At 38.8% G+C, this 17,082-nt stretch overlaps 1 protein-coding gene across 5 annotated transcripts in view; it reads left to right on the forward strand.

Moving 5' to 3' along the window:
- Positions 1-17,082, forward strand: part of LOC105564698 (probable Ras GTPase-activating protein) — a 372,283-nt gene that overhangs the window by 173,926 nt on the left and 181,275 nt on the right. For 3 of the 5 annotated variants that reach the window (XM_012017274.1, XM_012017271.1, XM_012017272.1), the window contains 2 exons: positions 1,134-1,175; positions 5,620-5,806. In XM_012017274.1, the coding sequence (XP_011872664.1) occupies positions 1,134-1,175; positions 5,620-5,806 (229 nt within the window). Of the gene's footprint in view, positions 1-1,133; positions 1,176-5,619; positions 5,807-14,690; positions 16,844-17,082 lie in introns of those variants that run through there. The other 2 variants (XM_012017273.1, XM_012017275.1) reach the window with 2 other exon arrangements.

Raw genomic sequence — 17,082 nt, forward strand, 5'->3', positions numbered from 1 at the left:
ATAAATTACGGGAGGCTGGTAGACGGTTAATTATAATGATCCTTAAAGCTTTCATTGCTAGGAGCGACGCCGCGCACTGTATTAACGCCGACGGTAGATACTTAAGATGTAATACTTTTCCGCCTTCGGTGATGTGCCGGCGGCGCATTAAATCGCTCCACTGCGTTTTATTGCGTCGAATTAAAGGCTTAGCGATTAATGTCGGACCTGCGTTTCCATAGCGCAAACGTAGCGCGCGGAGAACTCGCGCGTTCATAGCGCACGTCAAATGAATTTCGTCGGACATGCCCGCGCAAAAAAAAACGAAACGGATGAGATGGAGGCCTGAAAGAGAATTTCGCAAGGCGGTCATAACTCATTTTCGGTAGAGCAGCGCGCGTTCTTCATTTTCGACCCTCCTCATTTGTAACGGCCCCGCAATTATCGCGGCGCGAAAACTTCTTGTCGCCGTCGCACTTTTTCACTAAGCGATTCAGCATCCAATGCATTTCTCAACCCTTCCTCTGACAGACAATTCTTTCCCGCCGAAAATCGCGCATTTTAATCCTCATTATTAAGTAACTACATTAATTGGCACATACATTTATATAACACTGCTGTTTTCATACAAAACTTACATACGATATTTTTATATAATATTGATGGCACAACTGGTCTTAGAATGGTAAAAAGTGACTTATTGTTAGTATATTTATAGTCTATTTATAGTCTACACGGAGAATTTTCTCGTAAAACTCATCTTGAAAATCATGTAATCATGGGACAACGTGGCATTTTTAAGTACTTTATAAGAGTTTTTGAAATTTTACCATACCGGGCCATTGACTTTTATTCGCACAAAGTAGTTCAATGCTTAGCAACGCTTTTAACATCAGCGTACGTAAAAATTTGTTCGGTAACGTTCTAACAGTTGTTCATTTTTAATTACTTTAAATATATCAAGTAGCATTATGTTTCAATAACTTTACCGATTACGTTGATTAACAAATGTGCACGTATACGATTTTTCTTACAATAGCTAAGAAAGAGCTACAATCCAGAAAGATCTGCTGTTAATCCCGATCTCTCTGGATTTCCCGGGATAAAAAGTGAATACGATTAGTAATCGATTTGTATCTTTCCTTTGGACGCAGCTATTCGCCGGGACCGCCTGTATGTTCAAGTCGCACAACAAGGTTTGTTCTTTTTTTCTTTTTACCGTCTGCTAATGTGCATTGGTGTCGTCTTCTAATATCATCGATGTTCCGTTGGTGTGTCATGGCTATTTTCTTTATTCTGTTTCTCACATTTATGTCTTTAAAACCTTCCACATCTCTCGTAAAGGTCTTGTTTAACGTTCCACGATGTTTGCACACAAACGAACGTACACACGCCGGATTTCCATCGCAAAGCGTAATGCGAAGATTAATTCGAGCCTCCTTGCCTTGATGTTGCCTGCGCTGTTCCGCTAGTTAAAGGACGAAATTAATTGTTTCGTTGCTTTCGAAGTCGCGGTAAGACGACGCGAAAGGGAGACGGCGGAAGATAAAAGGTAGAACGGGCGGCAAAAGGGGTTTATATTGGATTGAATTAAATTGGCAAAGATCCGTTTGGCGACGTGGATGACGACAATGATTTTGCGCCATCCCTTTAACATTCCACAAAGCAGCTAAGGTTTCATATTTTGTCGTCGGTATTTCTTGATTTTGAATTTACCTGTATTGTAATTTTAAACGTGTGTTTGAAATTTTTTTAATTTTAATTAATTTCAAATACGTATTTATTGGACTTTATTGAACTACAATCTCGAATTAATGTTCCCTTTTTTTCGATTGTAAAGTGCATCGATGCATGCTTTCTCTAAGCGTTGTCATTTCCTAAGAGTCGAGAAGGCTGGCATGTCTTAATAATGCAATCGCAATTCGTTCTAGATGACCGGTCTGTTTTCCGTCTTACCTTCCCTTCGTCCGTTGTCATGCATCCAGAGTTTTGTCATAGAATCAATCGTAATTTCCTTTCTACGCACGTAGTCCTTCTCTTTGTGCTCCGTCTGTGCACACTTCGCAATCGAGCTACGAAAGATTTGACGGGCTACCATGTCTATTCAGGAATTGCGTTACTATTGTTGCTACTAAACGCGAGCGACAAACAAATGCGAGCATGTCTGCACACTTAATTACGTATATTAAAACATTGTGATATCTATATCACTTCAAACCGATATTAAATATCGTCCAAGCTGTCGTTCGAAATAGCGAGAAATCAATAAGAAGCTCTGATACACGTATTAAATTCTTTACGATTAACTTCAAGTAAAATAAGATATTGACTTTCCTTCTTAAGCACAAGAAAATTTATATTTACAAGGATTTAATTTCCTCTTTCTCTCTCATGTTTCTTCAAATTGAAAAGAATTTATGTTACGTATCTCTTCATTTACTCGTTTAATTTTGCCCGGAAATTCTCTTTTACAAATTCTATTCGTAGCAAATGTATGGATAGTAATTTTTTAATAGGTTTATTGCTTACAAAAGTACTGTCAACTCGAATACCGTGGAAGGTCCGCTAAAGAATCTCAGAAACGCAGGAATAAACATTCGCGCGGGGCTCGATCAATTACGACGATGTATGACCAATTATGTTACCTCAAGTACTCGAGCGGCGAAAGGGGTCACGTGCGAATTGCTCGAAAAGAATGCGATTACTAATTGGCGCTGCCGTGGGTCGCTGGTTGGCCAACAACGCTCTTCGAGGCTGGCTGTTCACACTGCTCCTCGCGTAATTGGGCACATTTGTTCGCGCCGGCTTGGTAATTGCAGCTAACATGTTAACTGCAACCGCGGTGGCGCGCGGCTCGATCGCGCGAGCGCTTCTTTCTCTCTTCTTCTTTAATTGATCGATCCGAAAATGAAGTTTCGCCGATGAAACTTATTCCGATACGTGCTCTCTTGTTTGTCGGCAAAGCGAGCAGCCAGTTGACGCTTTATTAAATGTGAAAGCTTTAATGAATTCTGATGTGATTGAAATAAATGGCTGCTCACGCTTTATACTTGTGACATAATACATTAATGATGTAATGGCTATAAAAAGTTACACATTTACTGATATTAATATCCATCGGAATTTATATTGTTTGTTTTGATTTAAGAGTTAAGTTAAATTTATTTTATACATCGCCGATTGTCCTTTTGTATAATGTATATTTTATTTTCTAGGAATGGTATTAAATAGTACCAATACTTTGATGATTTTAAATATTGGAATATTGAAAGCTGCACACTTATTCTCACGTTTTAGTATTTTATATATTTACATATCCACACATTACTTACAATTAGTTTTATGTTTTAATGTACGCGCGTGTGTATAAGAACCACTGCTACCATTAATTCTCGATCAGTCGTTTACTTTCGAATAATAAACAATAAATTTACATCTAATAATACACAAGTTAACATGTAATACATAAATATTATAATATAAGCAAAATTGATATGATAGTACACATTATTTGAATAGAAAGAAGATACAAAAGTAAGAAAGAACGTGAAAAAAGATTTGTTGCAGTTATCGAATTGATTAATTGATCAATTGAAATATAATTATTTTCAGTCCGTTTTCGTGTCATGTAGCCTCATCTTACATTTTCGTACGATCGAAATTATCTGCCGGAATGTATTATATAATTCTTCAAATCGCCATGAAGCGATCAGACAAGTTATAAATTTTGCTGAACTTCAACAATCCTCAATAATTGGCGGGCGCAGATGCCGAGTGGCTCTGCGAAATAAATCGAGATTAACAATTACGCGTGCATGACAAAACCGGACGAGGCAGGAGGGAGTTGCTGGCAAAAACGGGAGAAAAAGTGAGCTGTCGACTCTCGAATTTCATGCGACCCCGCGGTATGCCTCCCGCCCAACAAGCTTTAATTAGTGACGTCAGCCTGTCGTCGGGTCAATTTACGATATTCCAAGATAAACCGCGCCAGACATGCTCCAGTCGCCGTCCAGCTCCGTTCTAAATAACTCTGAACTGTATCGCGGATAGTCATGTTTCGGGCACGGCACAAAGTCTGGCGCAAATCTGCAAATATTGCTCAGGAACGATTTGCGGATCTTGAATTGTGACGGCCGGCCAGTAATATGTTTTATGTGTGTTTCGTTGATACAATTAATTGTAGACTGGTATCTAGTTGCACTAGTTTATCGTTCGATGACATCATGAGCGATGCGTTTAATTGGACGACGCGAATTTATTAACCCGCCGCGCCACGACGATGGATGTCATCCGTGGTTACGTGAGTGTCTAGTTTTATGCTTGGATAAAGTACACAAGGAAAGTTTCTTCAATATACACGCACGTTGAAGCAACTTTTGCTCTAGTCTCATTCTTCAGCCTCGGAGGGATCAAGAAACTTGATGTCAAAGAGCAATATAACAAAATTGAGAAACTTTCGTCCCCTGGGAAAGAGAGAGAAGGAGATTTTTAAACAAATTTTACTTCTTAAAGTTGATGAATGAAAGTTTTTACGTGTTTGAAATCCGAGGAACCAAATCAGATAAATTATATGAATCAAAGGAAAATATACGAGCTCGAATATTAAGGGGGGATGAAATTTTGAATCGCGAGTAAAATAAATTTTATCGAAATTGAAGTAGAAAATTCGAGTTTTCTCTTGTAAGCTTCATCTCTTGACGTTTTAAGATTTTCCCGCTATGAATTTTTCGCACAACGTCCGATTTAACTCTGGTTTGTCAAGAAATTACAGTAAAATAAAAAGTAGGGTGAAGGAACTATGCTTTGCATTCAGTGAGCGAAATTTTTTTATACGTGCACGATATGACAAGGTAGGCTTGTTCGAGACACCATCACTCATTTCGATGAGATGATCGCCCAGAGTACAAGTGCCTCTAATTAAGAAGCCGATGTTTTAATGAACCTCCAAGCATACCGTTATCATGGCTTCTTAAATGGGTGGCTCGCGAACAACTCCAGATGTTTATGCCGTACAACCCGTCTCGTTGATATCGCGGCCCTCTTCGCGAAGTTGTTATTTTTCAAATTACGACATAATTGAAACTTTGACCGGAAAATAAAATGCCAACTTTACGGAAGCGTTACAATTTCTGTCGCTACTTCTTCGCAGTTGTTTCACGTCGCGTGTGCAAATTGGCAGATCGAGAACAAGCGCGTAAAGAAAACTTCAACTTGGAGTAAGGCTTTAAATAATAACTTATCGAAGAGGCATCAGTCTACATTAATCGTATGTTTTATTTTGTGTTATATTTATGCTTATTATTTTGTGGCGCGTGTATCACTTAGAATATAATGATTTATGTTTTAATTGTTTAATTAGAAATTTGTTGTATCATAATTATATGTAGAATACCTAGCATAATTAATTCTTGAGCATTCACGTTTGACTAAATATTCCATCTTAGGATTTTATCTTACTAGACTTTTGTGCACTTTTACCAACACTTTTGCCACTGATTTTTTTTCTCATTAATCAGACGGAATGACGCTCTCTCAAATCAAGTTTGTCGGCGCGTAATCGGTCCCGGCACGGTTGTTGTTCATTGAAGTCTCTTCCCGACGACTCCAATTTAACGCCGGCGGGCGGTCTTTTACTTTCAGTTGGGCGACGCGATGTTCGTCGAGCTGCCACGCGTCCGCCTGGACGGCGGGGCACGTGCTTTTCGGCAGCATTGGGGTTACGAGACGCGACCGTTGGCACCACCGCCACCGCTAATCGAGGAGGACGAGGCGGCCATCGAGCCGGAAACTGTCAGCCTTCGGGAGGCCAACACCGCGTCTCCGATAGGTGAGTACCGCTAATCGATCTTGAAACGTGCGAAATATGCTCGCTCGCGATGCGAACGTTTTTTTGCGAACAGCATCGATAGTACTTTTAACGTCCAGTTGCTGTCCTGGGATCCAATTTTACATTATCGCACCTGGCGATATCTAACATCTCGGGGCCGATTTTTTCTCTTAAATCTGTAGGCATTTACGGTTATTCTGAAGTTTTTTTATTAATGTTCTATCAAAAGAGCATGATTTTATATAATTAACAACCTAATTAAATTAATATAATTACCCGGTAAACACCGAGCATAAATTACATTGCATTTATGTTAGAATTTTTCAGTCAACAATGAAAATGAGTGAAAAATTCTAACATAAATACAATGGAACTGATGCTTGGTGTTTACTGGATACTCTATTAATTATGTTAATTATGTTACAAAATATTTATTTTTTCTATTTCTTAGACTCTTAGAGAATACTTTAATTTAAAATTCAATATAGTCAATTTTTTATTAAAGATACTTCGATTAACTTAAATGTATTGTATAACGGAATGGGAAGAATCTAAAGAAAAATCGACAGCAAGAGCGGATTTTTAAACGAGGAATAATGTTATTTACTAATAACACCATTTTTGTAAATAGAACGTTAAAAACTGATTGAATATAAACATCAAGTTTTTTTCTTTAGCGATTTCATCAGATATACGTGCGCAAATTTTGATGAAATACGATAACTTCTATTACACATGTGGGTGAATAACCATTGTTGCTACTACACATACGCACGAGTAACGATTTGGAAAACATTGGAGACAATTTCGTTAATTTTAATTACAATGGGGCCGCGAGTCTTTAATATCGCGTTTGTGTCTCGTACAACGAGCTCGCACGATTTCGTCGGAATCGTTGAAACGCTTTGTGTCCGCGGGCGCGCGTTAGACGTGGTGTTTAACACCGGTTGACACTTTGTCTTCGGTATAATAGCGACAGAATCGAGGCCAGTCGACATTAATTGCGCTTTGTTTGAATTGTTGCCGGCGTCGCGTCGCTGCGACTGACAGACACCGAACGACGGTGCGTCCTTAACGAGTTGATATTGTTCAAAAGGATGAATCAAGTGCACTTTTTCCCTGCGTCTCGTTACGTTCCGTTTTTGCAGCAGCGCGAAAGGGCGGTGGAAAAAAAACACAACTACGAGCGAGAAATTAAATAGAACATTTATACAGGGTAATAGTCACGAAACGTTAAGAATTTGAAACATGGCGGAAAACGGGTTTTCATGTTTTGTCTGGAAAATGTTATAAGTTATTGAACGGCTTACAACCATGAAGAAGAAAATGTATATTTTAACAAAATTCGTACTATTTACGTATTGTATATGACTTCATTATAATTTATTATACAATAACAATTTATCATACTAATAATTACATTAAGTGATATTAATCAATGTTAATTATCATATTATAAAAATTCTTATTTTTATTATGAACGAATTTTTACGATAAAGTGCAAAAAAGAAAATTGATCTGTTGCGACTTTTTAATGGTTAGCGTCTTTCCTTGATATCTAAATAAAGTAGATACCTTAGTTAGATACTAGGGGATAAAACAGTTTCCTATAACTATTTATCTTTTATTATTGATGGAATAAAATCACATTCTGTATGTTTATTTAATATTTGCATAGGTATCGTTTTAATCGTATGTTGCATTTTAGTAATCAACGTCACTTTTTTCGTCTATTATTCTCCGTAAACATTTTCTACTTTACCGATACATCTACCGTATCATCTAACAGGACAGCACAATTTCATAGAAATCACTATTACCAACTGTCGGTATCTTATTTCGTCTCTTAACTTGTAGATGGCGAAAGAAGTACAGAATTTATTCGCTAATCTGTGCCATCGCTTAATGGCTCTGTATATTTTTCCAATAAGAAAAAGCTAATCCCCGCAGGGATGAATAATTTACACGATCATTTTGGCTATTGTCGAATCTATAATTTCGAGTCCATTATGATTCAACATTTACACGTTTTATAAATTTACATACACGAATATAGTATGTATATGCTTATAGGCAATATGCAATAAACAATTGAGAACAATCGTAGTAAAATACAATCTAATAAGGACTTATGGTTTCGTAATAGATAAATTAAGATAATGCGAACTTTTTATGCATTATCTCTTTTTACCAAGAAATTATAAAATATTAATTATATTTTAAAACAAAGTAAATTAAATTATAAAATAATTAAAATAAATATTCTTTATATAATAATATGATTGTTCAATTGTTAGTTTAATCTGCAAAAAATTATTTAAACTGATTTTTTCCCGATTTTGGGTTATACGCGCGCGTAATTGATTTAATAACCGTGCACATACTCGTATATGAGAATGTGTAAAGAAGATAAGAATAGAATAAGAACTGTAACTAGAGTTACATTTTCAGCGAAAAAACCGTAACTGTAACTAGATACTTTTATAAAGTAACTCTCCCAATCCTCGATATAACTGACCTAATTTTGGTAACAGTCCCGACAAAATTCTGTTTCTTCTTCGTGGCATTTAAAAGTCTCATTGTGGAACGTTTCACTCCGCTATTGTGCGTGGGAGTTGGAGTGATCCAGAAAATACGGGTACAGATAATGGTCTCGATAAAGCGACGTTATAGCGCGAGGATTTGTTAGAAAAACATTATCTTTTGTATAGTTAAATTAACCACGAGTCAGCTCATTATCTGAAGGCACCTCTTTCGTCTCACACCCTCTGTGTCAATTCGCTCGTTCATTTCATCTTTCTCAATCGACTTCTTTCTTCACGGCCCCGTGTTTTATCCCCCTTTTCTGCGCTACGTTGCGCATGTACTTGCATGGAAAACCCGTGTTCGCACGAACGCGCAATGACGATGCAAGGATAGCGGTGCCGACAACGCGGATTTTAATATATACCCGGTGACCTTCGATACTTTCGTCGTGTGCAAATATTACCGTACCATCGATGCAAAAACCTGGGATATCTATGCCCCTTTTTAAAGGGGCATAGATATCCAATTCGGAAAAAAACTCGTTCGCTAATCGATCAACGACGTTTTTCTCTCAAATAAAGGTGGTTTTAGCAAACTTTTATGCACTATTTCGAAAATACGTTGAACGATATTTCACCTAGATCTTGCTTTAAAAAACGTACATTTTTTCTGAGAATACATATTGAACATCGAAATATCAGTTTTCTGGTTTTCCATCCGAACATTTTACAAGTTCGTTTTTTATTAAAGCATCTTTTGCCGCTGTAATACCTTCACACGTGAAGGTACGATACCTTCACGTGTGAAATCGATATTAAAAATTAAATTTAACTAGCTCCATGGCGAGCTTATTTACCGTGAACGAGATCGAAAGTATCAGTGAGCGACGTGTCAGTTTAGTCGAGAGTTGAGAGTCTCTCGTTGACAGCCTTCTCTCGTCGCAATCGTCATCGCCGTGGTATTGTCTGAAGCACCGGAAATGCTCCCGCCGGAAGAACCATCCTAGTAGTCCCGGCCCGAACCACGCACCAATGGTCCCCTCCCGTTACCAAGACTTGCGTGGGTCTTGGGCGCGTCCACGCACGCATGAGTGCGTTTTCATCCACGTAAATACGCTCGATCCCGGCACTGCCATTGCCAATCACGTTCGGTACACGAGACACATCGCGTAGGATTAAATAGCGAACGCGGGCTCGAGAGGCACGAATGCTAATTGTAAAGGATCACTGAGATGAAATCTTTTCGTTCGATAAGCGATTTTTACACGTTTACTGCTAATATTGCACCCTCAACAAGGATTTCTGTTACTGAGACAAAAAATATTCTTGACGTATTTCTCTCACGACCTCATTTAGTATAAAAATAAGACAATATCGAAATAAAATCAATAATTCTTATTTTCCTCTAACGAATTAAAAAAGATTGACTTACTTTATTGAGACAAGAGTAACTTATATAAATGTAAGTTTTTATATTCTTGCGTTTAGAATAAATTTTCCCTCCATCTTACAACGCATAAAGTTGGCACCACGATATTTGACAAAAGACGATACGTACTATTATTCTATTATAGATTTTAGAATTTTTTATTTAAGATTGAAATATTCCTCTCTCTCGCTATCTCATTAGTTTTTCTGTATATTAAGAAAAGTTTAAAAACTCTTTCTAATGGAACAGCATTTATCAAGTATACATATACACAGACAAAATTTTTTTTAACTAAGTGAATAGATGTACTTAAAATTATTTTTTTACTCAAGTAAATATTTATTTTATTAAAATAAAAATATAAAATTTCAAGTAAATTTATGTATTATATTGAGTAAATTAATGTAATTCATTACTCTCTAAAATTTGTGGAGTGAAAATACTGCCATGGAGTGAAATGTTTACTCCATTGGAGTTAATATTCACTCTGTTGGAGAAAATATTCACGCCAATAGAATGAACATTTCACTCCATGGCAGTATTTTCACTCCACAAATTTTAGAGAGTACATTTTCAACATTCAAATAAAGATTTCATGAGATATAGGATACTATTTATTAAATGAGATAATTGTTTTTGTTGAATAAGAAGTCCAATTTTCCTCGCTGTGAAAATTACATTTTATTAAACATTTTATCCCTTTCTAAAAAGGAGATGTTACCAGCGCGAATGTCGTTAATATTGCACAGCTGAGGCCTCTTTTCCGCGATGTCGATTAGTCTTCTCGAAGCGCGGTGTGCTTTACTTCTCTTTTAGATTCATAGTAAATGAAGATTTGCAATTTAGAAGTATACATTCGTATACACTAACTATTAAGGTAAAATCTCTAATCTTAGTAATTAGAATTTAAGTAACAACGATTTCTGTTTCGAAATATTTTCTCGATTAAACAGAATTAATCGTAAATTTAATCAATACCAGTAAGTCCGTAGAATGATACACAAAACGTAGTAACAGTCACGGAACAAAAAAGCCAACGAATTCTCAACGTTTGTTGTTTTTCACTCGGCGCGGTGACGTACGATGTTTTTGCGTGCCATTTGTGTACCTGAGGTCGCCGCGCTATCATTCGCTCGCCGAACGTCGAGCCGGCAGGCAGTGGCGAGAGTCGCTCCGTGCGTGATATTACTTTTGCGTTATCGGTTTCCAAGACTCGATCGCGGTGAATGCAGGGACAAATCGCTATTGATTTGCACACCTTTATCAGTAACAAGTAACGTTCCTCGATTAATTATTACCTTTCTACAATTTGTAATGAGAAACGAATTGTATGTTGAGGCGATTCTTTATCGGCTCTTATCAACGCATACATAGATATTTCACGAGACTAACTCATCTAAAATATGGATGTAAACCGTGGTACTTTGTCGCGGTTACATCTCGTTTACGCACCGCGCTTTTAATCATCTATCGATTTCGTGTAATCTGTTCCATTTTCGGGAAAAGAGAGACGACTTCGGCATTCGCGCTGTAATTCGCTTTGTCGTTCTTTGCAACTCGAACGGGCAGGAAATAAAGAAAGTCGCTTATCGCACATTGTTACATTATGTAAATGCAATCGAAAATTATCTCGATTAACTGTTGCAATTAATAACAACTATTTATCGCTGGAAATTTCGTTCACATAATTTATTTTGAGGATTAGATTGAATGACAAAGATTGTAAAATATCATTTCGTTGCGGACTAATAACTACTTTGCCGCAGATTATGCTTTCGATGCTAGCGTTGCGTTTTGTATCGCCAATTCAAAAGTGATTTATCCATTATCCTATTCTTCCGAATCAAAAATACAAGTTGTTAGTTTGAATAACTTGTATGACAGAAAGTCACGCGATATTTGTTAATAATATTTCGTGCGTTTCGCGGTATTTCACATCGCGTACGGGAGTGCCCGAAATTTCGCGCGATCGATGATTTTCGCGAGTGTTATGTGAGTGCTACAAGGAAATCTGAGAGGAGGAGGAGGCCCAGGTGGCATCGGGCAACGGCGGAAAAATGGTGAGGTAAGTGTCTTACATCTTTATATTATTTGCTACTTGTGCAAAATATAACATCTATTTTGTGTGTTTATTTCATTTATTCAAATGATTTGAACGAGGATTCGAATAAGTGTTAGAGACAAAACCATACGTATAAAATTTTGTGAGTTTATATTTAAAAGGAAGACTTTCTGTATTCTATATAATTATTTCAATAAATACTTAGTTAGAAAATATAAAATATTAAGTATATTTAATACAATAATTTCGATTTTATAATTATTCTAGAATAATCATGTACATATTTGTATTTTTACAGTTTACCATACACATACAGTTAATGCTGTACAACGCTGCTATTGCGAATCGTATCAGTGAGTGATAAATTACTTTTTTTTAAATTGACGTTGCGCATACAATTATAACTTCTTTGCACGATTACAAATTCTTAAAAATTGCACCCTCAAAAAGGATTTCTGTTACTGAGACAAAAAATATTCTTGACGCATTTATATTTCTCGCACAACCTCATTTAGTATAAAAATAAGACAATATCAAAATAAAATCAATACTTCTTATTCTCCTCTATCGAATTAAAAAAGAGTGACTTACTATATTGAGGCAAGAGTAACTTATATATAAACGTAAGTTTTTATGTTCTTGCGTTTAGAATAAATTTTCCCTCCGTTTTACAACGCACAAAGTTGGCACCACGATATTCGTTAAAAGACGACACATACTAGCGTTCTATTATAGATTTTAGAATTTTTCATTTAAGATTAAAATATTCTTTTCTCTCCCCCCCCCCTCTCTCTCTCTCTAATAAATATGATTGACGCTATATCGATCCTATTTTATGATGTATTGAAGTGTAATAGCATTGGATCCGGAAATTGTTTCTGTGGGTGTGCCTTGCACATATGCATCTCATAGATAACAATATGCGTCGGCGCTAACAATAACGATTGTTGAAACATAGGCATGTCCTCCGTTGCAATAGGAGAACATGATGAAAATCTATTTGAAGTTTATGTCTTATGGAGTTAGATGCTTATTAAAAGTGTATGTTTCTAGTAAAAAAAATAACATTTCGATTTAATAAGGGATTTGTAGATTTTTCCGAGCAAAGTCAGAACTTCGTGCGGTTTAACTCGTCTTTTGCAAAATTTAAAACAGTAATGTAAATTTTGTTATTGAACTTATAATTAATGTCGATATGAAATGAACTTTAGAAAAGATTAGGTATCAAATTCACTTTCAATTGGTACGAAGATCTTTTCTTGGCAATATTACGAGCTTACAATTAGTTCACTGAAATAGTTGATTCGGATCTCCAATGTATAAATGTATGCATCTCGGACTTCTAATCGGGGAATCGAACACGCAACGTGGCTTATCTTGCGTCTCGCAAACTCGACAGTGAAGACGGCGGAAGATAGATGATCGTTTCCACGCGATTCACGATATCCTCGAGAAAAATCGTGCTCGTGTCTGACGAATGCGGACCGTTAACCGCCGGAGAGTCGCCATTAAAGTGTCTTGTCGTGAGTTAAGCTCGCGATTTGTATGCACGAAGTGTACCGAACGTGACACATCCGATCGCGATCCCGACCGACGTCTTGCCCGAGCAAGACAGACGTTTTTTTTTTCTTTCAAGCGCAATGATTAGATCGTCCAGGCAGATAAAAAGGATAATCGCAATGACTAATTTTGTATTGGATGGTTGGAGTTTCTCACAGAAAGAAAAGAAAACGTTCGCGAGTTTTATTTATTTCTTGAAACTGTTGATTAACATATTTTTTTATGAGTTTGCAAGCGCTTTTAGTTCAGTACTGATCTTATGTCAATTACGAACTCTGTATGCATCTATGTATACGAAGTTTACTCGTAATTGACATAAGATCAGTACTACAGGGTGTTTTTTAAAGACTACCGCTGCTTTATTAATCATTTTAGAAAAAAAAATGGTTCAAGACTTCTGGCATTAGACCTCGATTTTTAGTAAAGAATAGCATTATGTAATTAATGGGCGGTCTTTAAAAACATCATATAACGCGTTTTTATTCTTGGTAAACAAATCGAAACAGACGTCTTCTAAAACTTGTCATTTAAAGGAACAAATGTTATAAAAAAACGAGACATTTCAGAAATATTAATTATTACATTTCGCGCTACACTTTCATAATATTCGAATCGGAGTCCTAAATTTCGTCGACGAAGAAAGCAGGAAATCATTGCGTTTCGAGACGTTTCCTGACGTTCTACGCCCATAACTAATTAATATAATTAAAATCGATCTAAATCTAATTTGGTGGAAACGTGCGTTCGTTAACGCAAACAAAATGCTTTCTACTTTGCTCCTGGTAGCGGCGCGGAATGAAGATCGCGTCTTGCATCGCCTACTTTGCGCCTGCGTCCCTAATCTCGCCATTGTCTCGTGAGGATTATTTCGCGGCGGAGGTGGTTAATTGCACGTCGCTGTCGACGCGCGTGGGAAAGCGCTAACGATTTCCACGCGTGATTTCACGAGCTACGTTATTTCGTTCGTATCGTTCCGATTCGAAGGGAACAAAATTGAGAATCCATTTACGTCATCATTGAGTCTTTTCTTTTGCGTTTGTTTTAACATTATTTAGAATTCGTCGAGCTACTTTTCAGGCTCAGTCTCGGAATAAACACTGGACACATTTCGATAAATATTCATCAAAACTAGAATTTTCTGTCCAAGTGCAAATGTTTGTAGAGTCGAGCAAAATCAAGCGGAAATTGATTTTTATTCAAGCTGAGCTGAGATCGAACGCTCTTTAAAATTAGGCACATCTAATAAAAACTTTTATAAATGTTTAAAAGAAGATATAAAAATATTGTTTGCTTTGTTTAAAACTTTTTTGCGTTGTATCAAGTAGTCTTCATTAGGCTCGACTTAATTAGAGCCCGAGATCTGGTAACTGTCAGTCCATCTTTAGTTTCTGTATCATATTATATTTTTCAATTTTAGTTCATTATATTCCCCCGATACTTTCTCAGATTAATCGAGACGGCAAAGAAAAACGTGCAACCTCATTGAATTTTTCGCAAGCTTTTATTAGCGCAATGATTTTACGACGCATCTAATCCACTCGCTTATTTTGGGAAGACGCAACTTCCGTCATGACCCAATGCTTATCGTCGCCGGCGACCGCATATCCTCCGGCGATTACGGAACGAAGATCCATCAGGGACAGGCGGTCTGTCTTGGACGGTTTGCGTGGCCGCCTCCCGTCGTCGCGACGATTGCACGCGTGCGACCCGGTTGACGAGGCAAATTGAACAGCATCCGGAAGCTGCTCCGTGCCTTGCCTCGTCTTACACGGTGTACAATGTCGCGGAAGCTTTCGATCGACCAATTTACATTGTCTAATTACTCGTCGCCATATACCCAATTATTTTCCTCGTGCATCGCTTTCCTTTGTTCGAGGACACATGCGGAAAACGTTCATCTTTACAAGCTTGTAATTAGTATATGTTTTCATCACCGATTGTTGCCTCTCGTTAATTTTAGGAATTAAATCGCGTTATTATTTCTGCATTTCAATGGGGAGATGCATCGAAATTTCGTATTTCTATATTTTCGGTTATGCAAACTCAAAGCGGGGTCTCTTCCGGATCCCCCGCGGTTTACGTTGGAAATTGCGTTACACGTAGAAATAATACATAGATATTGTATTGCGGCGGCGCTACAATACGCTGGTATTCGATTTCCAGACAGAATTGAATAGAAATTATATTTACCTCACTTTCAGAAACTCCCCGCGCGCTACATTCGCAATAACGCAACGGCGCGCTTTTGCGTGCAAGCGGCTCGTGCATTTCGTTACGAAGGAAATCCTTGCTCGAGGCTCCAAAATAAATAGATAAAACCCGATGTAAATAGAAAAGAAATTTCGCCCCAACGGAAACACCTCCGCCGGAATCATTCGCGGGCGTGAAATTTGGAATTCGCGGCGCGATTACGCGCGACTGATAAATCCGTCGAAAATAGAATCGCCTTCGCGATCTCGTAATCCTGACTCGAGTCTTCTCCTCGTCATCGTCGCCCCTCCTCGCGCCGCGCGATGATTTCGCACGAGCCGATTGGCGCAGCGGGCTGACACGCCGGAATCCTCCTCGTCGACAGAGTCCTCGGCGCCGGATGCGATAAAACGGCTCGTCGCCGTCGTACTCATCGTCGTTCGCTCTTCCGACCCGACGCCGATATAAGTGCGTTCACGCCGTTCGCCGGGCGGACGTTGCGAGAGCGGCGCGGATAAAAGTCGGTGAAGTGTGCTAGGTCATTGCTTTTCAGCGACCGAGCCGAGTGATCCGTCACAGTCGTCGCGGTACACGCGGTCCTGACCGGTCACCGGGTGATTTCGACTCCTATCATTTTCCCTGCTCGCCAGTCCTTCGTCTTCTTTCGCAACTCCTCATCGTGCCGCGGTTTACCGAACGAGCCCGATCCGCGTGCAAGCAACGTGCACGTAGTCACGCGTGTGCCTAGAGCAGTCCGTTCGGAAAAGTCAGTCGGCGTGCGACGATCGGTATTCATATCCTCCATATGTATGGTTCTGTATAAATTGAGAGGGGATATTCGATTGAAAAGGAAGAAGGAATACGCGCTCAGTTACTGGCGCGCGCATCCGGAGGCTGACCACGCGGGCAGAAAGCGAGCTGTCGCGAATTTGTAGGGATTGATCGATGGCTCGATACATCTCGAGGGAGTGGTCGCGCTGTTTGCCGTTTGACGATGACGCGCAGATAAGGCGCGTTTAATTGAGGGGAAGGAGGCCGGGTGTCCCACTTGTTGGACCATTACCGGTGTGCTTGCAATACGAGAGTCCCGTCGTCGCGAACGAGGGAAAAGTGTTCCGCGTTGGGGGCGATTATCACTCGATTGCGCGGCCGTCATCGCGGCGGCGTCAGGATGAGCCGCAAGAAGGTGTGGAACTCCATCGTGCGACGGAAGAAGAAGAATCACTTGGACTTGCGCGCCAAAGACGAGAACTCACCCTCGGGCAACGTTTGTAAGTTTACGAGGAAATCGCGCGTCTTGGGTTTAGAGAGAAACCTCCATTGGCGATTTCTCGCCTCGGCGGCGAGCGATTCGGATGCACGGATAAGCGCGAAATGCACGGAGCGTTATTTGCCTGAAAATATGAAGGTTCTTCTCTAAAATGCAAGCGTGCCGTTGCTTTCTTCTCGCCTCGACTCGTACGGTGGATTTCTTCGCTAACACAAACCGTGCTATGTACACTGCTACTCA

This window comes from Vollenhovia emeryi, unplaced genomic scaffold, assembly GCF_000949405.1.
Source record: "Vollenhovia emeryi isolate VEMERY1.0 unplaced genomic scaffold, V.emery_V1.0 DF939160.1, whole genome shotgun sequence".
In the NCBI taxonomy this organism is placed as follows: domain Eukaryota; kingdom Metazoa; phylum Arthropoda; class Insecta; order Hymenoptera; family Formicidae; genus Vollenhovia; species Vollenhovia emeryi.